Source organism: Acyrthosiphon pisum, chromosome A1, assembly GCF_005508785.2.
Source record: "Acyrthosiphon pisum isolate AL4f chromosome A1, pea_aphid_22Mar2018_4r6ur, whole genome shotgun sequence".
Classification (NCBI taxonomy): Eukaryota; Metazoa; Arthropoda; class Insecta; order Hemiptera; family Aphididae; genus Acyrthosiphon; species Acyrthosiphon pisum.
The window spans coordinates 70233586-70260689 of record NC_042494.1 but is presented as its reverse complement, the minus strand read 5'-3'; the positions used below and the strand labels follow the sequence as shown (position 1 = coordinate 70260689).

Here is a 27104-nt window from a genome sequence, read left to right as displayed (position 1 = left end):
TGTCTAGACAATAATCTTACCTTTAGATTTTATAAGAGGTCAATTCACTCTAGTTTTTAAGCTAACGGAGCTACACATGTTTTGCTTTGCGTATAACTTGATATGTTACGCACTTGTAAGACGGAGACAACACATGCGAATATCGCGCTAAGCATTAGTAGGATCACTTCAGTCAGTTTTTCTATAATCTGTGGTTAGTGTGTCTGATTAAACTTTTTGGATTCTTATTATGAGCTAACATTTTAAGCATAGAAATATTTTCTACAACTAGGCTCTAATTTTATATTATAACCTAAACTCTTAAACAGGCACGCAGAAACATAATAAAATGTAAGTAATTTAATTATGTATTATGTTGCTATACTTCGTACCAAATAAGAGCGCACCGGGCAGCCACGGGCAAAACCGGTTTTGTTACGTAAATTTGGTGCGCTCTTATTTGGTACAGGGTATATAATTACGATGTTTTACTGATAATTTAAATTATAACCAATTTAATTGTGGAGGAAATATATTAAATAGTATTCAAATTAGCCATAAATGGTAATCACTAAATATAATAGAATCAATGTGATTTGAAGCATTTGTAAGATAATCATTAGTTCTCTAAACACTGGTATACTAAAGAAAGTACAGTAGATTTATTGGTACTCGTGTAGAATGCTACCTACCAAAAACCTGTACACGTGCAGTATGTTACTAATAGGAACATAATATGACATACTTACTCTTGTTATATTTTTATTTAATTTTATTACGGGAAAATAACTGTGGCTTGAGTTATTGAGATAAACAACATATTATAACGTTTTTCAGTCATACAATACTATAATAGCTAAATATAAATTATAATAGTAACTATCTACCCTTAAATTACTACTAAATATCCTCCAAGCCTCGTAATAACTTACTTTTAGATGTTAATTTTTTTTAGCTCGCTGTGTTAAGCAACAGATATGTCAGACCACCAACTGAAAGACAATGGCGGCAATCAATAATTTAAACACAATACCACAATTGTCAATATATTTGAAGTTTTCTGGGATAACGTAAACACAGCATAATAATGTATAACGTATTAAAGTACTTAACAATGATGATCATCAATACATCAAGTATATTTTAGTAAATAAATTGCTATTAATCAGTGTGTCAAAATGGTAAACACCCGTTCACATGTTTAGTAGGTAGATAGCATACTACACCAACAAAGTAGAGTAGGTAGCAGTAGCATACTACCATTTTCACTAATTTGTGGTTTTCACAGATTTTAAATTGATAAAATAAAAAATAAGTTAACATAGATACTATAAAAATAAATAAATGTATTAAACAGACTTAATAATAGTACATATCATTAAAATAAACAATAATTAGTTACTTCTAATATGTCCATGCTTTTAATTGATTATAGTTAATCTTAAATCTAAAAAACAATTTAATACAATTATAAGATTGGTTTTAGCACAAAGATTTAGAAAAATATTTATATAACATAAGACATATAATAATATAATATATATAATAATTTACAATAACAAATTTTGAAAAAATATTGGAAAATCTTTAAATTCAGACTCAGTGATTATTCATTTCTTTTTCAGTTATTCCACTGCTAAACTAAAAGATTCAATATCTCCGAAATGCTCGTTCATCGATTGTACAAATGCTTCTTCTTGTGGATCCTTTTTTTTTTGTTTATGTTTTCTACATTTTTTTTTTTTTTGTACATCTATTTCTTCTTCTTCTTTCTCTTCAAACAAACTTTTGTTTATTCTTTTTCTTCCGGGATATGATCTTCGTGGTGGTTTTTTAAATCTGATATCGACATCTGCTTCAATTTCAGCTAGTAAATCCGTAACATTACTACAGCTTCGATCTTCAGAAATATCTGAAAAAGTAGTCCATTTATCGTCGGAATCATTTGTTGTGGTGACGGTTAAATTTTCTTTCTCGGTAGGTTCATCTTCGGGATCACTACAAAAAAGTTCTGCTACTCGACCGTACTTAACATTTTCTTCTATAACAGGCAGTATAGGTTTGTCGCAATAAGTTTCTACATTTATTGTTTTGTTTCGGTCATCTTTATTAATGACACTTATGTTTAATGAATTATTATCCTTGAGAATTCTTTTTGAATTCTTTTTAGAAAATTTTGATGGAGTTGATGATTGTATTGGGGGTTCGAAATTTTCTTCATCTCCAATAGACATTTTGTAGAGACGATTAGGTTTTTTCTTATACACCGATGACAGATTAGCCATAATTATTAAATAAATTAATCTGTAATATAAAAATAATAACATTTCATTAATAACTTTGATATATTATATCCACCGCTCAAAGCTTTTAAGCGTTGTAAAAATTGTTTTTATATTATTTAAAGATGTTAAGAAACAACTTTTTTGAGAAAAATTGTGTTTTTTTTAACAATGAAGGTTTTTACTTTTTTTTTTAAATGGAAATGTACGATAAAAATTATTTAAATAATATTGTTTAATAAGAAAGATTAGTGGTATAAAAAAATATTTTCAAAAGCATAAATAATATTTTAAATAGATTGTTTTACGTTAAACGTATAACTTGGTATACCTATACAATTGTACTCAATGGAGTATTAATTGTCTACTAAATCATAGGTTCAATGTACAAATATTTTTTTAGGAAAACTTTGTTTACCTTATGGTCTAATTTAAAAAAAATTATATTATAACTCTTGTGCCTAATTGATGCCACAGAAATATAAAATTGATATAGTTAGTTTCCTTCTTTAACGTGGTACTTGAAAATTAATTTGTAGTATTACACCTAGGTTCCCCCCCACCCCTTAGATGGTCGTTTTCATCTTTCAAAGGGAGAGTGGACCGAGCACTCATCTAACGAGGAGTATGTTAAGTCGGGTTTCCACGAGTATTGTACTTGCAAAGTTAACATTTAAATTATAATCAAATGGGTAAGAAATCATATAAACAAAGTGTTACAACAACTAAAGCAAAGTAATATTGTAAAGTTGCTCTCCTATCACATGACATGACACATTTACCAACAATTATCGGAAAAAACACTTATAGCTATAACTATAGAACATAGGAGGACATACATTTATATTATGAATTATGATCTATCAGTGACAGATAAATACCAAATGATGGAGTATGATTTCAATGTTAAGCAACACAAGACGCTAAGTTATAGATTGTTGAATAAAATATACTTTAAAGAAAGACTCCAATTTAATAAATATTTCAAACTCATCTAAAATTTGTGAACATTTTGAATTATTATTAAACAACTTAAAGAAAAGAGTAAAAGACATAAAGAATAAATTGTCTGTCACAACAAAATATTCTACCAAATAGAAATAAAAGAGGACTTATAGATCTAAGAGGTAAAATACTAAACTGGTTTGACACCCTAGATCTGGATAACTTAACGAAAATCAATAAACACATTAACAAAAATTAAAATTAAAATGATTGTATATTAACAAACTTATGTAATAAAATCTTCACAAGGTCTTGATAACTCAGTCATAGATAAATTTTAGAAACCACGCGAAAACTTAATAACTTAAATTGATCATGCGCAGACATTTAGCAAACATATTGTTATATACTTTAATGATCTTATCACCAAACAAACCGTGGAAACTCAAGAACAAATAGGTATAAAGTTTTGAGCACAAACCTAATATGCCAAAAATGTTAACGTAAAATGAAATTTCAAAAATATTAATGTACAGGCAACGTACCTGGTTTAAATAGATAAAATATTCTAACCTTAGATACAACGGTTAATTTAGAAATCTCACAACTAATCAATATTATAGATATTATCATGGCTTAAATACACAAGGTTATTGCACATAGTCTATATTGCTATTAAACAAAAATAAAATGGCAGTGTAAGGGTACAGTCCATATCTTAGTATGTTTCAAAGTATAACCAGTATAGGTTATTCCCTTACAGTGCCATTTTAATTCCTTTATGTGATAAAATGATATAGTGGTGGTACTATTGCAATAACCTTTATATTCAAACCATATTGTTCACTTTGGATCAGGGACTGGAACCGTACCGAAATTGACCGGTTTTGGACCGAAACTTTTTGAAAATCTTGGGACTGAAACCGGACCAGAACCCTTAAATACATTTTTTTAGAAACTGAAACCTATATTTTGATGTAGAGATTTTTACAGTTTTTTTCGGTTCCAAAATCCAATAGATATTCTATCTTTGGTGTAAGTAGGTAATAACTAATAAGTAATAAGTTAGTTATTACTTATTAGTAATAATAAATAATTATAAAATAGTAGACCTATAAAAGTTTATCTATGCTAAGAAACAAGAATATTATTATGTGTACAACAGAATCGTCATAAAGAAATACCAAAAATTCTAATTTCCATGTAATTGATATCAATATTATTATTGAATCGCAAATCACAATTCGCAATAGCTGATGTAGAATTTCTGAAAATAATAGCAATTTGGACGTTTACCATCCCAAAGACTTGGCGCAAATCCAAATTTATAAGAATGATCCTTGTACATTTATATACGATAATTGAAGCATCCTTGCGTATTAAACAGGGCAGTTTGAGGAAAAATAGAAATTGCTGCGATCAAGCACTAGCTTTAACCACGCACATAGAAAATGGGTTCCAAAGACAGGAAAAGTCCGGCGCGATCTTTCTAGACTTTTCGTCTGCGTACGACACAAGTTTTGAAATGCATAAATTATAATACAAGTTTCATGTTTGTTATAAGCACAATTAAAGATATACGCGATTATAAGTTATAATAAAATATACATAATGTAACGGCAGTGCTTACCATTACATCACCAATGAAAATAAAATAATAAATTTAATAGTTGTCGAATATGGAAATTCCTACAGCATGGCAAGTATACACAAATATTTGGCAAGTACACCAGACACGAGAGTCTGGCATTAGACAAGCATAATGGGAGGCCTAGAGAACAGCTAAACAATAACACTATCGAGAGGAGCCTACACTGCTACCTATACATTATGTAGAGTAAACAGTGTTTATACGGACACTAATATGATAAATACAGTTAAATTTTAAACTTAATAAAATTGTCATAAATTGAAGACAAGCTAGGTAGATGCTACCGTTCAAGAAAATAACATAATTAATTTTTTCAAAGAAATACAAGCCAAATATTCACAGAATACAGATTAAGATATTAATCGTCAAATATGTCACCATAATTATTTAATTTCAATAACAGCATTAAAATTAATAATATACTTACTTACACACAATGGATATATTTTTCAATTGCGAACGTAAAACGAAGTACACGTATATTAACTAATAGTATAAAGTAATAACAAACTGGAGTATATAAATTGTAAATTGTCTTTTGTAATCCGTAATACCGTATTGACTATTGACAATTTTGACTTAAACTCACTAACACTGTACTCTGAATTCACTACTTCATGAGAAATGGCGCAATTGCTGTGTTGTGCTCATAGAAACCGCAAAGCCGTTATCCAAAACTCTTAAAAACAATAACAACTAATGCCAAAACTTGTCAACGTTAATTCGGTTGCCAACCTATGAACAGTATAAATAAGATTTTATTCGTTTGGTGGTGGCACTGTTTAGATAACTGATAATAAACACCACTGATTCCACGCGCGATTATGAGCATTCTTCACGAATCACGATTCACGAGTATAAATATTAATTTAATTTTGAAAAACGATTTAAATTTTTTATTTTGTTATTGTCTATTCAATGTTTTGTGGGGGATAGATATTCGATATTTTGAAAAGTTAATGTACTACAATTTCAAATGAATGTACTTAATTTCTCAAATGTATATGTATTTTAAAGGGCCAATGAGAGTATGAAACTAAAAAAAGTTTTTCCTCCAACACAAGGAAACTAGTAACAAATTCAAATCAGTTTTCAAAATTTAAATTGGACAATTATAGAAGTATGTTTATTCTTTGGCCTTTGCCACCTCCTAGGTATAAATGGATGGAAAATCTAATCTCTTAGAGCTGCTTTAAGTACAATAACAAAGTAACACATAGTAAACACTCAATTTTGAATTTAAAAGACTTTTTCAGTCATAATTCTACAGTAAAAGTGGCAAGCTGGAGAAAAATGTTTTAAATTATCATTAATAATCCACTTATCTTGTCATTGTATACAAGTACGTTTTTAGATCTTAAATTGTGATTGTCAGTTAGCCAACTAAATAAGTATGCCGTTTTCTAATAATTTCACTTAAACTATGAGTATAAAAAAAAAATGGTTACAATATAACAATATTTTATAATGTATATTAATTTGATTTTTTTTACATGATACAAAATGTCATAATAAAGATATTTTATATTTCACACCTTTACACAGTTTTAAAAAAGTGAATGGTTTTAACATAATAAAAAACATAAAAATGATTAACAAAATAAAAATTTAATTCAGTAGGTAATAGGTATATTATTGTTATCACAAGACACAAATCAAATCTTGATTTGTTATTATTATTGATAATATAAAATAACAAATAAAAAATAAATAATATAGGTAGTTTAATTACAATTGTATAAAATTTTCTATAATCTAAATCATCTATCAAATAATGTTTTTCCTTCTTTGGCGACCTTTATTGCATGCATTATTGCCACAGTATCTAGCTCTTTTTGAGTGGGTCGCTCATTGTCTAAACAAAAATCTGAAGTTCGTTTTTTCAGTATCCCTAGTACCTTAATTCTATAATCAACTATGGTAGATACAGGATTTCCAGACAAAACTAAATAATTCATATTTTGTAACCCACTCAAGTGTTTTAACTGATCTATATCTTCAACTAAGTTTGAGCCCAAATCCAACATTTCTAGTGAAAATAATTTTGAAAATGCTTCCAAATTAGAAATTTTATTTGAAGACAGATTTAAACATATAACATTTCCTAGTTTTGTATGAAGATTGAGTACTTCAGTAATATTATTACTTGATAGTGATAAGTGACTGAGATAACTCAGAGGTGACAGATCTTCAATAGTATTCAATAAATTTCCATTTAAATTTATTGTTTTAACGTTTGGGGTTAAAACTGTGAGACTTTTTAATGTTAGTATTTCATTCCAACTGAAATCAACTACTTTTACTTTATTCCAAATCATACTAGAATCCATATCAGAGGACCATTCTTTATGAACATTATCACTTAGTAAAATATCTTCAGGAGTTTTAAGCTTTGAATTGTATACTGTAATTATACGTACTGTATCCCGTAAGGTCATTAAATTGTATATCATATTATGAGCAATATTATAACATTCAAATTTCTTCACATTCTTAAAAGATGATAGCTCAAAACTTAATTTATTGTAAATAATATTACTTGTACCAACATAATGATTTCCTCCTTTAATTGCTAAATATTTAAACTTTGAACAAAAATCTAATACGTGACTGAAATTATACTCGTTATTTTCACTATCTGGACAAGGTAATTTTAATCTTTCACTAATTGCATATAATAGCAATACATTAAAATTAAAACCATTATCGTTCAAAAGGTAATCATCTCCATTTTTAAAAAATTCTACAGCTAGTTTCTTGACAATTAATATTACATCATACTTGTGGAATTCTAAAAACTCTAATAGTTCTTCAGGCATTGACTTTTGTAAAAATGACAAAACGGTTTGTAGATATATTTCTAAGCCAACCCGACGTCTTTCAATGAAATTTGGGTCCTTGTTCCCAATTATTTTTTTTCCAGGCAGTATGTCTTTGGTCACAGTATGTTCATTTACTAGTTTTTTGTGTAGTTCCAAAAATTGATTGTACCGTTTTTGTACACTCCAAGTAACACCGCCAACATTCACTTTGATATGATAATATGTAACCCCGTCAGTATCTGTTTCGGCCTTACAAATAGCAATGTTACATTCGTGACAATATTGTATGTAACAAGACATTTTTTATACTCTGTTCGATCTTCAATATGTATATAATTATTATTAATTATTTATTTAGAAAAACATGTAAATACCTAAGTGAGACACAGCAAATTATTAAAACTGAATCATTATAATATTAACAGTAATCACAAAGACAGAAAAATGTGTACAAAGCACTACGAAGTATGAATACAAATAAACAACATTGAACATGAATAGAAAATAGAATAATAATATAAATTATAATATCAGAAAAGTTGAGAAATGCAATATATTTGTTTGTCTTCATTCTTTGGTAAAAATGATAACAGATTTTAATTTTTGACCACAGATATAAATGATAATAAACATATAAATGTTATAGATAGCCGACGTCACAGCTGAATAACCATACACTATAATATTATTATAGCACGGTCAGATCTTAGGCCATGCTATCATAGAACAAGACAGTGCTATGTAGTCTGTTTAGACGTCATGGTCTATGATAAATGTATTATCTATATTATCTGTGTTGTGTTTATGTAAACTATGCGCATGCGCTAACCGGTATATATATTTTCTTATACGTGGATTTTAATTTTTTATTATTATAAAAAAACATTGTTATTAACTGACAATTTTTCCAGTATTCAGTGACAAGTGACAACCACTAGTTAAGTGGCAAGTGCTAATTATCAGTTAGTCTAATACTGTAATTGTTTAAATGTAAAATAAAAACAATGTGTAAAATAAAGTTTAGATTATTGTCATTCGTAATAGAACTTATTTAAATTACATAATACATGTACCTATACGGCTAAACCTACCTACTTGAGTCAGTATTACTTATTTATAAAAATAGCATTAGGTGTACAACTCATCACTAATCAATTTATTATTGATTTAATTAGATTTCAAAATTGAATTGTAGTGAATTCATTTTACATTTCTGTTATAGTTTACAATTACAAACATTGTTCATCAGGAACATAAGCTATAAATAATGAGTAAAGTCAAACCAAGAAAAGCCATGGTTTTTGAAGATAAACTAGAAAATTTTAGTCCAAAGCGAAAGAAACATGGTTTGCATGTACCTAAAGCTGTACCTTGTACAATTGGTGATAGGCTAAACATAGCAATTTTGTTATTTTTGTACACATTACAAGGGGTACCTCTTGGCCTTTCTGCAGCTATACCAATAATAATGCAGAAGAAACATATAACATACAAAGAACAGGTTGAATCATTTATAATATAATATTTTATTTGTAGTTTTTATTAATTTTATTACAATTTTAGGCCCAATTTAGCTTTTCTACATGGCCATTTAGTTTAAAACTATTATGGGCACCTATTGTTGATTCTATATTTTGGCCAAAGTTTGGTAGAAGAAAAACCTGGCTTGTTCCTGTACAATACTTAATTGGTCAGTAAATAAAAAATAAAAATAGATAATTTTATTAGTTATAACTTTATAAAATAAGAGTTATCCAGTAAGATATGTAATACAAAGTGCATTCAATATAGAGCCAGGGTCAGAAACCTTTTTAAAGTAAAGAGCAATTTTTCAAAAATATAAAACCGATGTTTAATGAACCTACTTTTCTTAGTCTTATTTATTCTTACAATTGTTTTTAAAAATATTATCTTATTTAACGAGAAATAAACTTTTATTTGACATGTATAATATAAATATATAATTTATATTCTGAAGAAAAGTGATAATTTTGTAATTTAAATTTGAAGAAAAAAATCTTTCATTAGTGTTGGTTTTATGGGGTGGATACTTGGGTCAACTTCCTTTTCCTGTGTAAATACATACTAACTCTAATAATGATCATAGTCATCAAAATATAAAGCATTTTTTTTAAATAAAAATTATTTCATAAATAGTTACCTATAATATGCAATGTGTAATCTGTGTACTGTATAGCATATAAAAAATTACTTCTCGTATACCTATCATTGGAAAAAAAATGTGAGATGTGTATGAACTATGAACATACAATATATTTTCACTTCTCTCTCCTTAGAACTTTTCAAGAATTTCCCCTGGGTCAAAAACTATCGAATAATATTCTAGTTAATACAATTGTATAACTTAAACATCTTAAAAGGAGTGGCTGCCACGTCCATGTATTGTCCCAGTCTTTCAAGTGCTGAAGTGCGTAATATGGCAAATTTTACATACAGCAGACTATGTATTATAGGAGCCGTTAGTTTAAAAACTAGAGTGAATTAACCTCTCATAAAATTTAAAAGTTAGTATATTATCTAGGAAATTTTTTAGGCAATTCACTATAATTTTTAAACTAACAGAGCTAAATGTGATCTGCTGAGCATAAAATGTTCTATATTCTATGTTGCAAGTAGACACCTCATGCAGGTTCCACAACCTCAATTAATTTTAGAATATTCATCCAGAAAAAATGTATAAATATCTTCTTTTCTATTTTAATATTTAGTTAGGCTAGATCATTTTATAATATATGTATAACATATTACGATAGTTGGATTCTTTACTGAGTATCTTCACCTAATATGAAACTTGACAAATATTTATTTAATTAAAAACTTAATTAATAAATAAAGATATTTGCTACCGGTGTAAAATAATTATGAATAAACAATTTTTACATTCATTATGAAGAATTATGCTTAGTTTATATTGTTTTTTTTTTAACTATCTAATATATTATTGATGTATATAAAATAAATGTATTTGTCAAAAATATAAATATATGATTTTAATATTTTTAATAGTACTTTGTACACTATATATATATATTTAATTGCCTTAATGTTTCAGGTTTTTTTCTGTTATTTTTGGCAATGAACATCAATGATTGGCTAGTGTTTACAGAAGATCCAAACACTACATTTTTGACATTAATGTTTTTTTGTTTGAACTTCTTAGCAGCTACACAAGATATTGCCGTTGATGGTTGGGCATTAACAATGTTAAGAAAGTTGGTACTTACATGTTGGCATAAATTTAAATTTTTTTATTAATAATTTTAAACAATAATTACAGAGAAAATGTAGGATATGCCTCAACATGTAATAGTGTAGGTCAGACAATAGGTGCTTTTCTTGGCTATGTTGTGTTTATAACATTAGAATCACCTACTTTTTGTAATAAATGGCTACGATTTACTGAAAGTACAGAGGGTTTAATCACATTACAAGGTAATCTTAAAATATATTACATAATTAGTTTAGTTCATATTATTTATGTTCGTTTACTATCAGATAAATTCCAGTTGTTTTTTTATTATTATTATTATTATTATTATTATTTTCCCTCTTTTTTTTAACATTAGAATCTACGCAATAAACCAACTCAAATATTAAAACTAATGTGTGTAAAAAATTATTTATGGGGAACAAACTAAAGGAGATTTAATCCTGACTGTAAGGAGTCTTTTTATATGTGTGTGCATGCAGGTCGTGCATAAAATAAATAGCCGAGCCCGCCAGCAAGTGCATGCACATGTCAATAACGCATTACATAAATTTCAATTATTTTTTTTTTTTTTGGTCAAAATGATCATTCATTTTTTGCCAATCATATGAACATATTTATCCAATACAATTTCTGAAAACATATTTTAATTTACTTGAAAACAACTTTCTTAATTCTTAAGTTAATTTTTCAACTCCAATATAATATATTATAAACATTTTAAAACTCTTAATATTAAAAATTTAAAAATCTAACTCACTATTGAAGTGTACTTAAATAAAAACCTGGTGCAAAGCTAGGCAAATCAAAATTAAAGATGAGAATATATTCAGCCAGATACTAATATATTAGAATACAAGTGCATATGGATATGGACTTCATACTACAAAGTGTGAAAAAGTGTCAACATGAATGTAGAAATGAAGATTAATTGGACAACAATAATTGCATTAATATAAAGGTCTATGATGATTAATTTACTAGATTAATTATCATAGACCTTTATATAGCCCGCCGGTTTTTATTCGAGCACACTTCAACAGTGAAAGTATCATCATAATTCACTAAGCCAGGTAGAAGGACATTAGAATTTATTTTATACTTTTTAGTCACTAATAAGTTCAATAAAAACCTTTTTTAGTTTTTTTTGAAACTACAATTTATGTTACACTTTTTAGTAACAAAGCTTAATTCTCAAACTTAAAATGAAAAGCATAAAAAGAATCTTTTTGGTTTAAGTTATTCGAAACTAACCATTAAGCTTCCCTAATGCTTAAGCTTGGAAGTATACAGTACTATAGTCTTTCTGTAAAGATATTCTAACGCATACAATGTCATTCAGAAAAGAAAACAAATGATAATATGAAGCCTAAAATGATATGGCCACTGCCGTATCATTCACGTCGCACATAACGCGCTGCGCCGGCAACCAAGATTGTCTTTCAAAACAATCAAATTGTAGGAAGAGCTTTTTGTCATGCATAATTAGAGCTCATCCTGATTCAAAATATATCTTCAATATTTCTCTACGTAAAAACCTTTAAAAAAGTAACAAAGTTGTTTTCAAGATAACTTCATGACAAATTCATATGTTTTCAGAAGTTTTATCCGATGACTAGGATAGATGGTACAGTTGGCATAAGATGGGTCTATTTTAGTAAAAAACTAACAGGTTAAATATTATCTTAATCCAACTAAGTTCTGTTACCAAATTAATTTGAAAAATTAGAATAAAAATTTTTCCTCATAAGAACAAGCTAGGTGGATTTTATCGACCATCTTTATAATGTTTTTTATCATATTAGACATTTAAATGTAACTACTAAATTAACATAACTATATTTTTTTTTACTAATTTATGAATTTATATTTTTTAGGTTTTTTATATTTTTGGGGTTATACATTTATGATTGCTACAACATTAGTAGCTATATTTAAACATGAAAACAACGAATCATCTCAACATGATAGCCATGATTTAAATTTATATCAAACATATAAGCTTCTTGGAGATATTATAAAATTACCAAGCGTTAAAACCTTATCAATAATATTACTCACTGCTAAGGTAAATTTAAAAAGCTAGAAAATGAATTGTATAAATAATATTAATAATATATTATTCATTTTCATTTTGATTTTTAATTGAACAACTAGTCTAACATGTATTTATTATATTCTGAACATAATAATAACAATTTAATCTAAGATAATAGTAATATAGTGCATGCATAGTTTATGATCATAGTTGAAGTTTTATGTACTTTGTTTTGCAATTTTATACAAATTTCTGTTAAAACCCCTCTGTGGTAAAAATAAGCAATTTTTTTTTATATTACTGGTTGAAAATTCAAAGTTGATACATGTTTATATAGCATCATACTAAGTATAACAGATAGGTTATTGGTAATTAGCAGAAACTTAATGCATTTGCATATTTCTTAGAAAGCTGCATATTCAACATTTGTTTTGGCACAAATTTGTTTCATAGTACATGCATACATATAGGCTACAACTCAAATTCAAAAATTAGTGTTGCATAATTTACCTAATTAAAATGATTTTGTATATTTAAAGATTTTGTAAAAAAATTAATTCTTTTTTTATGAATGGGCATTTTGTTTTAATATTTTAAGTTTAATTGAAAATACATTTTGGTAATAATTAAAAAGATAATACACATATAGTTTTGTATATTATAAGAAATATTTATTAATATTTTTTAATAACTATGTTTTAGATAGGATTTAGTGCAATTGATGTTGTTTCTAGTTTAAAAATCATTGATAAAGGTATTCCTAAAGACGATATTGCTTTAATTGGATTATTATCAATTCCACTCCAAATTATTATACCGGTATTGATAACCAAGTACACAGCCGGACCCAAACCAATGAATATTTATTTAAAATCTATACCGTACAGGTAAAAGTATATAAAATAAACATATATATTATATTATGGTATATTAATAATTTGTTAAAAAATTATATAATTTAGATTATTAATTGGTATTGTCATTGCCGTCATTGTTTACTTTACACCATATTTTATTGATCAAGATGGTAATGTTTCAATGTTCTATTATATATTAGTATTGAGTTCATTTTTACTACATCAGGTATAGAATAATATTACTGACAGTTTTTATTGTTTTTATATACTTTGAATAATAATATTTTTGTTTTTTTCTTACATAGTTGACTATGTACTCAATGTTTGTGGCCGTGATGGCATTTTTTGCCCGTATAAGTGACCCATTATTTGGTGGCACTAATATGACTTTGTTAAATACATTAACAAATTTAGGAGGCGCTTGGGCTAATACAGCTGCATTATGGATGACTGATTTTTTGACGTACAAACAATGTTCAACCAATGAAAATAACACATGTTCCACTGAAACAGAAATTAATGTTAGTAAATAATAATTTTTAATGATGTCATATTTTTTATAAGTATAAGTTACCTTAACACAAAAATATTTAATAATAAAAAATAAAATAATATTAAATTCATATTTTATACATATTTTTGGCGTTGTATTTTAACATTATATTAATGTTGAATATATTATAAGTAAATCATTTTTTAGATTTAATTATTTTTTTAAAATATCTAATGTATGCTTATGTTCCAGGCTTGTCAAACATCAGATGGAAAGTGTGAAATTACAATTGATGGATTTTATTTAGAAACTTTCCTTTGTACAATTTTTGGAATCATGTGGTATCAATATTTTTCAAAAATTATACGTAACCTGCAATCTAAAGACCTGAAACATTGGCATGTTGATGCTAAAAAGCATTCAAAATTATAAATAAAAAATATATTGTTGATTGTTATTATTTATTTATTATAAAAGAAAACCAGAATAAATATTTTATCAAGCAATCGGAAAAGTTTCATAATCTAAATTTTATGTTAATGTCTTATCTGTTAAAGAAGTAATATTATTCATTCATTATATTATAATATAATTACAAATATACCTGTATCACCATTAAATTAATCTGAATCATTCATATGTAAAGTTAAAGCACTGTATAGGTCTTTATAGGGCCCTAGTGGCCTAGTAAAGTTGCATATCTTTATGATACATCTTGTGTATATGATTAATATATACAGAGTGATTCAGTGCTGCAGCCTTGGCTTTTTTTGTTGGCTGTACTGATTTATTGTAGTCTAGTGTATAGAAATTTCTTATAAGTTATATGATTAATACAATTAATTTGCTTCATTATAATCTACTTTGTTTTTAGCTATCCCATTTGCTTAAGGTCTGGTATGGCTAATATTATATTATGGTCTTGTCAGTAATACTATTGAATAATAAATTAATTTTATGTTTATTACATACATTAATCCGTGGTTATTAAATAATATATACCATAGTTGCAAGTTGCTACTTGCTAACATAAATGTAGTCATTGGGAAAAATTACATGTGTAATAAATACTTTATGAACAGAGGTGAAATAAGTAATAAAGTAATAGGTGAGAAGTTAGTATTCTAGCATTACGAAAACTAGAGAAAAATATAAATGCCCTAGGTTAAAATTAATTTTTGACCAATTTTATCGGAAAATAATTTATTAATAAAAATGTTATTATCAAGGTGTATTGATACACAGGTAATCAATACACCTTGGTTATTATTTAACAATTTTCGGGGGAGTTATACTGGTATTCCATACAAAATTGTAATATAATATTAGTATTAATAGTATTTATAATTAATAATATTTTAACAAGGCCAAGGCCGTCCTGACGATTTATGGAGCTCGGGGCAGAGTAAATTGCGGGGCCCTTAGGCCCGTTTCACATGAACGCGTATCGTACGCACGTGTTTTCATTCAAAATCATATTGGTTAAATCCATACGCGCCGTTCTGACGATTGCGCGTTTTCCTCGCCGGTTTGGCACGTATGAACTTAATAAATGTAAACTAAAAACGCGCGCGCTAAAAAAATGTCATTACTCATTATCGTCAGTTGCATAAATTATATTAAAAATGGCAAGGGCACGAGCCACGAATATACTTAAAAATATAGTACTTACAAGGCTACAACAATATGAATAAGCCAATAAATTAACAACACAACACGTATAATAATATTAATAAATTAACAAGTCAATAAATATGGTAGGTAAATGTATGAACCTTCCTACTTTTTAAATTAGTTAATGTGTCAATATAATATCATTATATATTACTATATTAGTTGGTCAGCAATTATTTTTTTTCTATAAGTGGTATTGCCAAATTAGTAAACTTTTTCTTGGGGCAGAGACACAAAGTGCTTTGAAGATACCTAGTTTATTATAACTTTTTTAGAATTCTCAGCTTTGAAAATTCAATTTTAATCATTAGGTACCTAGCTCGTTTAAAATTTGATATATTCAGTTGACGTCAGCTAATATATGTAGATTGTAGGTAGGTCGTAGGTAGGTAGGTAATTGTAAGGTTATAGCGCATCACGTCATAACTTCTCCGGGCAACTCCGCCACCGTAATATCATATAGAACAATATAATATTTGTAATATGTTTAGGTATCGTTCATTGTTTGTGTTACGGACACAGTTTTTTATGATTTATCGTTGTCTGGGGCATCTCAAATTATTTCCTAACCAGGCGTCCAGGCCTACAAAGGCATAGCGACATCACTGACTTAGACAAATCATCTAGGCTTTTTAGGAAGTCGATTTTAAATTTTACGTTAAATATAAGATTTTTTTCAAAAATATATACATTATTACATATTTACATTTGTATTTATTTTAAGCAAAGCACAAATGTTCATGTCATGTGAATTTTCTAAATATTACTCCTTAAAACATGATACGCTGGGAATATTGTGTGAAGAACATTAAAATGATAGGTACGAAAATCAGTTGGAGGGAAGATGCAGAGGATATCGACAGATGGCAAGATTTGTATTTACTGGTAGTCTTTAAGGCGGAAACTAAAAGAAGAATAAGAAGATAAGTTGGTACCCACATACATAATATTATATTATACCTAAAGCAATAGATGGAAATCGAGAGGGTGTTCATAGCCCCCAATAACATTTTTAGTTGTGTGGGATCTAAGTTCTCCTCTACTCACCAGTGGCGTACCTACAGGCGGAGCAGAAGAGGGGGTCATGTTCCCCCCGGAAACCAAATTTTTTACACAACGCAACATGTATAGACGTATAGTATAATAATATGAATATAAAATATGTATACTCAATATTATGTACGTATATTAAAATCTTTATATCCCCCCTTCAAAAAATCCTAGATAATACGCTACTGCCGCTCATGTCATATAGTCACATTTGTGTTAAAAATCTTAGCCCACTTCCCCTGAAATTTTAATGGATTTCCGACTATGTCTAAAGCAGTTGGACCTATACTTATTGCTACCTGTGCCTATAATATACCAGAATTTATTGACCAGAATTATATATTCATACTAACCACTAAGGTATGAGGGATGAATGATGATCCAATACATTTTTTTGTTTTTATAATTTTTTGTATTTCTTGAAAAATGCATTTATAGATGTGTATTTTTATAATGTAGAAAAAACATGAATCCATAGTTGGCGATACTTTATTAACAAATGTAAAATAACTATAATAATTAGGTATTAATTAATGCTCAAATAGTCAAATGCCAAATGTCGATTTAGAGAAAACAAAAATGGAACATTTTTGTATTATAATATTATATTTTATACTATATTATAGTTACCATTCACTGAGGAAATGAAAGAAATACAATTACTGACAAAATATAATTTTAAATAGGTAGACGGTGAGGGTGAGCCGTGCGTGTGTTGTCGTGGTGACTTCTGAATACAATTATTTTACAATTATATATAATTATTTATTTTAATATTATATTTGATAACAAAATATTCGTCAAAATAACCATTCTGACGTCCGGGGCAATTAAATTTGTATCTAATCGGTGAGCGTGCCCCTTCCATCCATCAGTCATTATCAAACCTGTTTACCTGCCAAAGTCAGCTACCTATAATATTAATATAATATTATAGAATACAATGCGTACATGTACCTACTGCAAATATAATATATAATATTATGTTATTTACCTGCTTTGTTAAATTATGTACAAAACTCGTTCCAGTTCACAGATCTCAACATTTGGCCGGCTGCTGGCTAGTCTGTCAAAAACCACGTGTGGGGCGGTGTGTAACTATAATAGGTATCTATATGTGAATTTTACAGGTATGCCCGATTATGATAAAAAATTCATATAGTGTCCTTTGGAAGATTATTACTATTAAACGTTTTAATTGATATTTTAACCCATAATATCCATTCGCCAATTACATAGGTAGGTACCTATTTTATTTTATTTTTAATTTACGTGCGTTTTGCATTGCTGCGTAAGTGTTGGTAAGTACCTATACCTACTTAATTTATTATTTTAATCGATTGTATGAAATAAAACTTTCTCGATGCATAGATATTATTTAAATAGGTAGCTATCTAGATTTTAGGTATTTTAAACTTACAATTATATTATTTTATATAATTCTGACGAACACCTCTAATCTAAAGACTATAAGATCAAATAATGACACGGCATGTTCTACGTATAATAGGTACCTATCTTCATACTACATAATATGATATATTAAGCTGCTGCAATAAACAAAGGTTGTAGATACCTTCCTATGGTTAACATTTCATTATTTCAATGATATGCAGATATACATAGATACCTATAACAGTAGGCCTCCCTCTCAAAAACTGAAATGATGCCACTGATTTAGCCATTTAGGGCCGTATATCTATGCGCATTGGCTGTTTATCTGCACCACAGAACAATATTGCACCATTTGATCGTACATCATTATAATGTGCACATGAACATTCTGAAAAATAAGTGAGTATAAAAAATAATTTTTGACTGAAAATTCAATGATTGTAATAAATCATTAACTGTATAATAAATAGATACAAATAATTTAAATTGAATTGAATTGTAGTCATAACTCATAATATTACATAAATGTACAATGTATATATATATAATATTATATAGATACTGAATAATTTAAGATTTTTACGTTTAAAAATAATAAAGATGCTTTGGCACAAGTTTTTGTTCTATGAGCATTTAAAGTTCAAATGTTGATTTAGTGATGTGCGAATTTTAAGATTAAAGTTAGAAAACAACTTGCGCTTTTGGATAGGTACCTATACACCTTTTTTCAGTTCTATTGTTAAATAATATTGATGCGCGAATGATGTAGGTACGACATTTTAAACGATTGATGAGTAAACGTGAAACGATGTATAAATCAAAAATCGAACGAAGCCCAAGTGCCCAAGTGTCTTTCAAAAAGGTCAAAGTGTAAAATAACAATAGTGATGCACAAACGACAACCGGCAGGATTTAGCCTACCATTAAAAAGGATGGACTGCTGGAGATCCCCAACGTAATCAATATAGCGTTTATTAATATAATAATATGAATTTAGACTTTAAACAAATAAATACCTATTTGTATTGCTATTACGATTGTCGATTACTGATATTAGTCTGCTAGTATCATTGATTATAAATTTATAAATACTAGTATTTATAATCAATGCTATATAGTATTATAATAGTTAAATAGTCACTAAATAAGTATTACGATTCGGCGACAAAAGCGATACCATGGACTCTGGTGGCAAATAAATATTATGTTGACACAAACATTCCAATCAAATATAATTGTTAAAATAAATATTTACATGTTAATGGTTGAGGAGTTTTAGAGGTTGAGCAATTATTGTTCGTTTTTTCATCAAGAGGACGTGATACCTGTAGTGTTGTCTCCGTCTTACAAGTGCGTAACATAGCAAATTTTACGCTCAGCAGAACATGTGTAGCTCCGTTAATTTAAAAATTAGAATGAATTGACCTCTTATAAAATCTAAAGATAAGATTATTATCTAGGTAACCTCAAATGCTTTTTAGTATATTTTAATTTTAACGCGAGTTATAAGTATTTTAAGATTTATAAAAAATTTACAATTTTAAAATACTCATAACTCACATTAAAATTAAAATATACTAAAAAGCATATTAGAGCATATACTAGAGGTTACCTAGATAATTCTTAAATTATCGGAGCTACACGTGTTCTGCCGAGTGTAAAATTTGCTATGTTACGCACTTGTAAGACAGAGACAACACGTAATGCGGGTATCACGTCCTCTTAACAGTTAACCGCAAGGTACTAGGTAGTAGGTAGGTTAGGTTAGGTGTTACTGGGTTTTATGAATTTCATTAAATGTGGTGATGCGGATATAATATACTTAAACAGTTACACGTGTTGGTTGATTTTTAAAGTCCGAGTATAGGACTGAGTAGGACTGCGAAGTGGGCGAAGTGCGAGTTAACTTTTGGTTTTATAAATATATTTGTTATGCCGGAAGTTGGTATTATTTATAAGTTAATCTTTATGATCTTGATTTATGGGCCAGGGACGGATTCAAAGCTATGATCTACGATGGAGTGGAGCATTATTTTTAAATATTGTTTAAGTACCTATAGAAACCATTACTTGCAAACTTTTACTTATTGTTAAATTATAATTTATAGATGGTGTAAATGTGTAATTAATGTGTAATATATTATAACAATTAATAATAACAAAATTAATAAATTAAAGTATCAACATAATTATTTTAAATTTCTCTTATTTGTATATTTTGAGAGCCCAATCCCAAAGGGTTGGTTAGGCTTACCCTAAGTTAGGTTGGAATTTTAAATATTTTTACCTTTTAAAAATACCAACTAGATTTACTTTCCCACCAGAAAAGATACTGAAGTTCTCAAGTTCAGTTCATTCATCATCGTGTTGAAAAGATATCACGGCCAACCTATAACATGCTTTATACTTTATAGCTCTGCCAACATTATTTTCAAATTTTTCCCGTTTATCTGAAATACCCTGCATAGTAATTAGTAGGTACCTCAGAACTGTATTATCGAGGAATCAAGGAAACTAGTGAGGGGCAATAATTAAGTGCCTAATTGCCAAGTTGTTTTTTTTTTTTTTTTATATTAAATTATTTCGTGCAATATTAATAAACTAAAAAAAGGTGGGTAAGTGGATGTCGCTCTACATTGTACAGTAGATTACAAGTGGGTCACTGTATAATGGATGGTATTACATTTGAATTCAATAATATAATATCATTGTATAAGAAAAACGATTCTGAGTGGAGACGGTATGTCAGTCTAGGACCTAGACTCTAGGTATAAGACATAATATTATATTATAGTCTATGCCATAGACTCTATGGTATTAAAAAAAATTGACCTATAATAAATTCCAAATTAATCATTCACAATATCTATTAGGTACCAAGGTGTATTGATGATACATCTTGTTATGTACCTACTTATAACGCATTATACATCAACAACAAACCGTGATACTATCATAGATATATAATAGTATACTTTAGAAGTTTCAAGTATATCCACGAATAAAATTATACAATCACAACAAAATAACTAAAATAGTTATTCTAGGTTTTTAATAAGTAATTTCATCCAAATTTGAACTTAAAATGACTATAAAAATAAACTGTGTTAATGTATTTTTTAGATTTTTTGGTAACAGAATTAACTACTTAGGTGGAATCTTTTTTTAAATTTTCAATTCTTAGATATAAAAGTTGAACATTTTATAAATTTTTAACTACAAAATAATTATTCAATTTTAAATTTCATAAATTTTGTCAAAATTCGATCTTTAAATGCTTATAAAAAAAAAAAATTGTGCGTATGTATTTTTAATATTTTTCAACTGCTATTTTAACAGTATATCAGGCACCTTGTATTAAATTTTTACACTTTTTGGCCCAACAGATAAAACTTAATTGATATTTATAGAAAAAAAAAACTAAAAAAATTGAAAACTGACCATGTCCGTTAACAGCTCAAAAAGAGTCAAATTATTTTCAAAATTTTATCGTATATAGAAAATGCTAATATAAACATTCAGTGAAATTTTTAAGTATCTACATTTATTCGGTTTTTAATTACAACAAAATAAGGAAATCGTTACATGAGAAATTGAGTGAATATCAAATGTTGTAAAAATATGAATTTCAAACGCTCATAAAAATTTAATTTGACTTTCTTGTAGACATTTTTTTTTTTTGATAAAGATAGAGAAACTTATGAGGAAATTTGTATTACATTTTAAAATCTTAGATTTAAAAAGAAAAATTTTTACGAATTTTTAACTCAAAATAATTTGCAAATTTTCGTCATTTTTACGTATTTTGTCAATATTTGAACTTTAGATGCTTATAAAAAAAAACCGGTGAAGTGCGAGTTGGACTCGCGCACCGAGGGTTCCGTACAAACCTGTAGGTATATAAGTAAAAGTTCACCCATCACGACAATCGAGTCATAGTTATTTTGTGTGTATAACATAATAATATACAATTTTTGTCATTAATTATAAAGTATATAATAATACCTAATATAATATAGTTTTGAAAATTATACAATACAAAAAGTTTAATATATTATATAGCCATATGTATTATATTTTATGTTATAGGTACATATTGAACATTATTAAAACAACATTTTATGAAACTTATACTTTAAATAATTTTTAAAATTATAATTTCCATAATTTTACAAAAATTATAATATACTTATCAGTTTATTATTTTATATATTATACATATTACTATTGTACTTAATGATTATTGACAAAATCTTTAAATTATTATAATATTATAAATATTTATTTATATATTTTACACATTTTATACAACTTATACTTTTAATAATTTTCTGTAAGTATAACCTATACTCTAAAGTATATAATAGTAATTATTATCAATAATATTTGCTATTATATAACAACAACTATATACCTATTAGTTTATTTCTTAATATTATATTATACGCATTACTATTAGACTTAATAATTATTGACAAAAATTGTATATTATTATGTTATTCTTTTTATAAAATATTATACACAGTGTGACATATTAACACAAAACTAATGATAATAATATATAGGTATTCTTATGTTTAAAATTTTTTTTATATTTTATTTTACAACATTTTATGCAACTTATACTTAAAATAATTTTTAAAATTATAATTGCTATATATATTGCTATATATATACTATTTTATTTATTTTACATATCATATTACAAAACTTTTTGTTTTGGTCGAAAAGTGAATCGGTCGAAAAGGGAAGGGTACGATTTTTGGTCGAAAAGGGAATCGACCTTTTTTAAATTTGGTCGAAAAGTGAATTGGCCGAACAGGGAAGGGTACGTTTGGGTGGCTACTAGTTGCGTCCCGCGGTAAAAATTTCTTCCGAATTGCGGCCCGTTTTTTTTGGAGTGCATACAAATTGCGGCCCGAGTTTTTTTGGGTTACATATGAATTGCGGCCTGAAATTTAAAATTAATTTAATCATTTTCCTTCACGTTTGTATACAGACTTAGGACTGTCTGTAGCATCAGTAGATACTGCAGGTAGGTTAAAAATGATGTTTTGTTTTTATTTAAAAATGTTAGCACATGGTAAAAACGCATATTATATAATTTTTTAAGGTTAAAAATGTTTTTTTGACATTAAAATCTGATATTAAAATGTTTTGTTATTATTAAAAAAATTTTAGTATAATTTAGTAAAACTCGTAGATATTATGGCACTATCTTTTTAGTACAGCAATATCGATCGACATTATTTTTTAAATTTTTATGGAAACGAAATTTATATCCATCAATTACATATAAACTGCGATTTTTTTCACTCAACATTTCACTTAACATTTCATTCGACATTATAAATAAATTAAAAACAAACAGAAAAGCGACGGAACGTTCTTAGCGGTAGTAAAGCGACGACTAAGGTGTACTTATTAGTTATTGGTATCTACATTATAGGGTGATTATATTTTATCAGTCAAGATTAAATTATCTTGGATTAAAAAAACCCGGGCCACAACTCGTCTGTACCCAAAATAAACACGGGCCGCAATTCGGATTAGACCTTTTTTCGTAGTTATCTTGGGGACGCAATATTAGTATTAGTATATTAATATTAGTATTACAATTCTTGTCTATGATTAGTATGCAGCCGTACGTTTTTGGTCGAAAACGATCTCGCCCATACAAATCGTACCGTATACCTATTATAGAACAAGTGTCCTGATAACTTCTAGGAAACTATAGGATAATTATTTAGATTTAACTCAATACTGGTTATCTGATTATTTTAAATAATAAAAATAAATATTACAATAAACAATAATTATATTTATACAAGCCAAATTATTTTCCAAGTATTCATACGTAATATTATCTTTTTCAACTGGGCAATTAACCGATAATTTGGGTCATTTTATGGAGCAACATAATCTTAGTTATAATAACTTATACATAATAGATTATAATATACAAGGATAGCAGAGATTATAATTTTTACTAGAAAATATAATATAATAAATATTGAATGTGCGTATCAGTTTTTTAATTTGTACATCGTTCATAGTTTATTTGTCGACTTATAGCTGTCATTCTTTCCGTATCGTATTGGAGTGAAATTACCATTGACAAAGTTGAATTCCTATTATTTATATTTTAATACTACAATTTTAGTTCTACGTTAGTTTCATGTTTGACATGAATGAATTAATTATTATATATTATTAAATTAAATGGTGTTGTATTTCGTTAAAGAAACTCTGTTAAGACAACAAATTTTGTATCAAACATCTAAACAGCAAGTAGGTACTGTTTTTCTTAAGTAAGAACTATTATACATTTATATATTATAATTTAACATTTTTAAAAATAGATAAATAGCTATAATAAACATGCATAAATATAATATCAGTGTATATAGTGATTAATGATAGAAGCTCACTTATTTATAGTGTACTTTAAAAACATTTTATGTAGGTACATTACCTGGTACAATGTATATAAATTAATAACTTGAGTAAGGTATATATCCTATAATCGTATCGGCAATTTAATATTATAAGAACTTTTATTTTTGGTAGGTCCTACATCATAATATAATATATATATAAATGTGTACATACATAATATAGCCATATAGGTACTGGGTACCTGGTACCCACTACTCATATTGTAAATTGTAATCGTATATTATGGTCAAATTTAAAATAGTTTATATACATATTTTAATTAATTTTATAAAATGTCTTTGCAAATAGTTATAAAAAAACAGAATTTTTAATAAAATCTGATTACCTTGGTAGTTAGCACTTAGAGGACTTATTATTTAGAGGATTTATTATTTCAAAAACACTAAATACTAAATGGCTAAGTAATGTTATTAAATTAATGTATTATCAATTAAGCAAATAATAATAGTAAATAATTTAGATGCTTGTTAAAGTTTGAAAAATTAAAATAATACAAGATTTAAATTTATATTTTTTTTGCTCATGGCTATTAATTTAAAAAAAAAATATATTTTCTGGAAAATCTTTTTCTCGAATCCATGTTTATCAAGCCTACGTTAAAACAACTATCCAACTAGGTAAACCCTATCACTACAACAATCCTATCAATAGGCAATATTTTGATTAATTAAGACATTTAAAGATATTTGGTTAGGTTAGGGTTTACCTAGGTATCTTATCAATATTTTTTCAATCAACTTTTAATATTGCGCTTTACTGCTAATTGCTATTGTTTGTACTACATTACAATGTACCTACTGCATTTGTGATTTGTACATACTAACAATCTGTTATATTCATAAAATCATGACTATATATACATTATAATTAAGTAATTACTGCATGGTCTGCAGTATTTCGAATAATATATAATAAATATATACTTTATTTTACATACTATCAGTGAACTGAAAATGACTAACTTATTTTCCACCGAAGCAGTAAAGATTAGTGAAGTTGGGATATTAATTTCTTTGAATGATTGCATTTAATAAATTCTGGTAATTTATCCTGGTGAAATTATTAGAAGTTTTCAATTTTTCGCGATATTTACATGAATCCGCATTTTCACCAGTTAATCAGATTCTTACATTTTGTAAATCATTATTATTATTAAGTACTACATAGCCTTTCTCGAATATATTGGATTAAGTGTATCTAGAATTATATTATAACTTTGTAATTTGAATAGGTATGTAGTATAGTTATAGAATAGATTATACTATATTTTAAAAGTTAGGTTTGATTGATAGGTACCTAGGTAGGTGTAGGTACTCCTATTTATATTCTATGATTAATGGATATTTTGGCCTATTTATGGCTACAGGATATGTAAAATAGGGTGAAATAATGTATTTTATAGGTCTCCATATGTTTTTAGAAGTACCTAACCTAAGAGAAAGCTGAGAGGGCTCACGGAAGGGCGATGATCCCAATGTACCTAATAATAAGCACGTGTTTCAAACGCTTAAAATTTTAACTGACATAGCGGTAGACAATTTTTTTTTGTCTAAAAAAGACAAACTTTTGAGGAATCTTGTATTTAGTTTTAAAATCTTTTAGATTTAGAAAGATAAATGTCTAAGAATCTCTAACCTTAAATAATTTGCAAATTGTATAGTGTGTAGAAAGGATAATAGAAAATAGAATATATTATAGAAAATGGTAATTTAATCATTCAGTAAAAAATATGTCATGTATTTACGGTCATTGTATTTAAAGTTACAACAAAAACCAAAAATCGATATTGTCAAAAACCTAGTTTGCGTAACAATATCTGTTTTTCCTAATTTTTTTTTTGTTTTCCCCTGAGCTTTTATAAAGACTTCAAGGAACTTTAAATGTTGACTCCCGATTGCACCAATTAGATTTACTAAGTAAATACAGGGCACTGCAGTTGTAGTGCAGTGTTCTCTTGGGTATATATTATTTTTAAAATTGGGAACTTTTGGGCTATCAAACATTTTTAGCGGGAAACTATTTTCCTCGAGCTTAAGTTGAATATCCCTCGGAAGAAGTTAATCGCTATTGCTGCTTTTATCACAAAATAGATTAAATGCTTTTTACCACGGACTAAGATATACATTGTTCTATGGATATACACGATACCATATACAGGACTGGATACGAGATGAATATTGTGGTTACGACTTACGAAATGTAGTACAATTGTACAACAGGCGGAGTTCGG

The 27104-nt window shown here is 27.4% G+C and overlaps 4 protein-coding genes across 8 annotated transcripts in view; 2 read left to right on the top strand and 2 right to left on the bottom strand.

Annotated features, from left to right (window-relative positions):
* Positions 1-1009: 1009 nt before the first annotated feature.
* On the bottom strand, positions 1010-5597 carry LOC100162866 (uncharacterized). Of its 3 annotated transcripts, none has more exons than XM_029486052.1 (2): positions 5451-5597; positions 1010-2283 (listed from the first exon to the last, which is right to left on the bottom strand). In XM_029486052.1, the coding sequence occupies exon 2, from the start codon at positions 2262-2264 to the stop codon at positions 1605-1607; it is 660 nt and encodes a 219-aa protein (XP_029341912.1). In that variant the 5' UTR covers positions 2265-2283; positions 5451-5597; the 3' UTR covers positions 1010-1604.
* Positions 5598-6446: 849 nt separating this feature from the next.
* Positions 6447-8233, bottom strand: LOC100165664 (nischarin). Its single transcript, XM_001945306.5, has one exon. It carries the CDS (start codon positions 7977-7979, stop codon positions 6618-6620), a length of 1362 nt encoding a protein of 453 aa, XP_001945341.1. The 5' UTR covers positions 7980-8233; the 3' UTR covers positions 6447-6617.
* A 199-nt stretch (positions 8234-8432) lies between these two features.
* Positions 8433-15154, top strand: LOC100160845 (acetyl-coenzyme A transporter 1). 2 transcript variants are annotated; one of them, XM_016804601.2, is made up of 10 exons: positions 8433-8778; positions 8855-9180; positions 9243-9369; positions 10753-10912; positions 10978-11132; positions 12786-12976; positions 13649-13833; positions 13909-14029; positions 14109-14324; positions 14549-15154. In XM_016804601.2, the coding sequence occupies exons 2-10, from the start codon at positions 8947-8949 to the stop codon at positions 14726-14728; spliced, it is 1569 nt and encodes a 522-aa protein (XP_016660090.1). In that variant the 5' UTR covers positions 8433-8778; positions 8855-8946; the 3' UTR covers positions 14729-15154. The 2 variants fall into 2 exon arrangements, with proteins under 2 accessions (XP_016660090.1, XP_001947097.1); XM_001947062.4 differs by having other exon boundaries at positions 8435-8778; positions 8902-9180.
* Positions 15155-24453: 9299 nt separating this feature from the next.
* The window catches only part of LOC100163610 (acetyl-coenzyme A transporter 1), a 19569-nt gene continuing 16918 nt past the window's right edge, over positions 24454-27104 (top strand). The window contains exon 1 of one of the 2 annotated variants that reach the window (XM_016804591.2): positions 24454-24706. The gene's annotated coding sequence lies outside the window, so the exon portion shown is untranslated. The remainder of the gene's footprint in view (positions 24707-27104) is intronic. The other variant, XM_001945365.5, reaches the window with a different exon arrangement.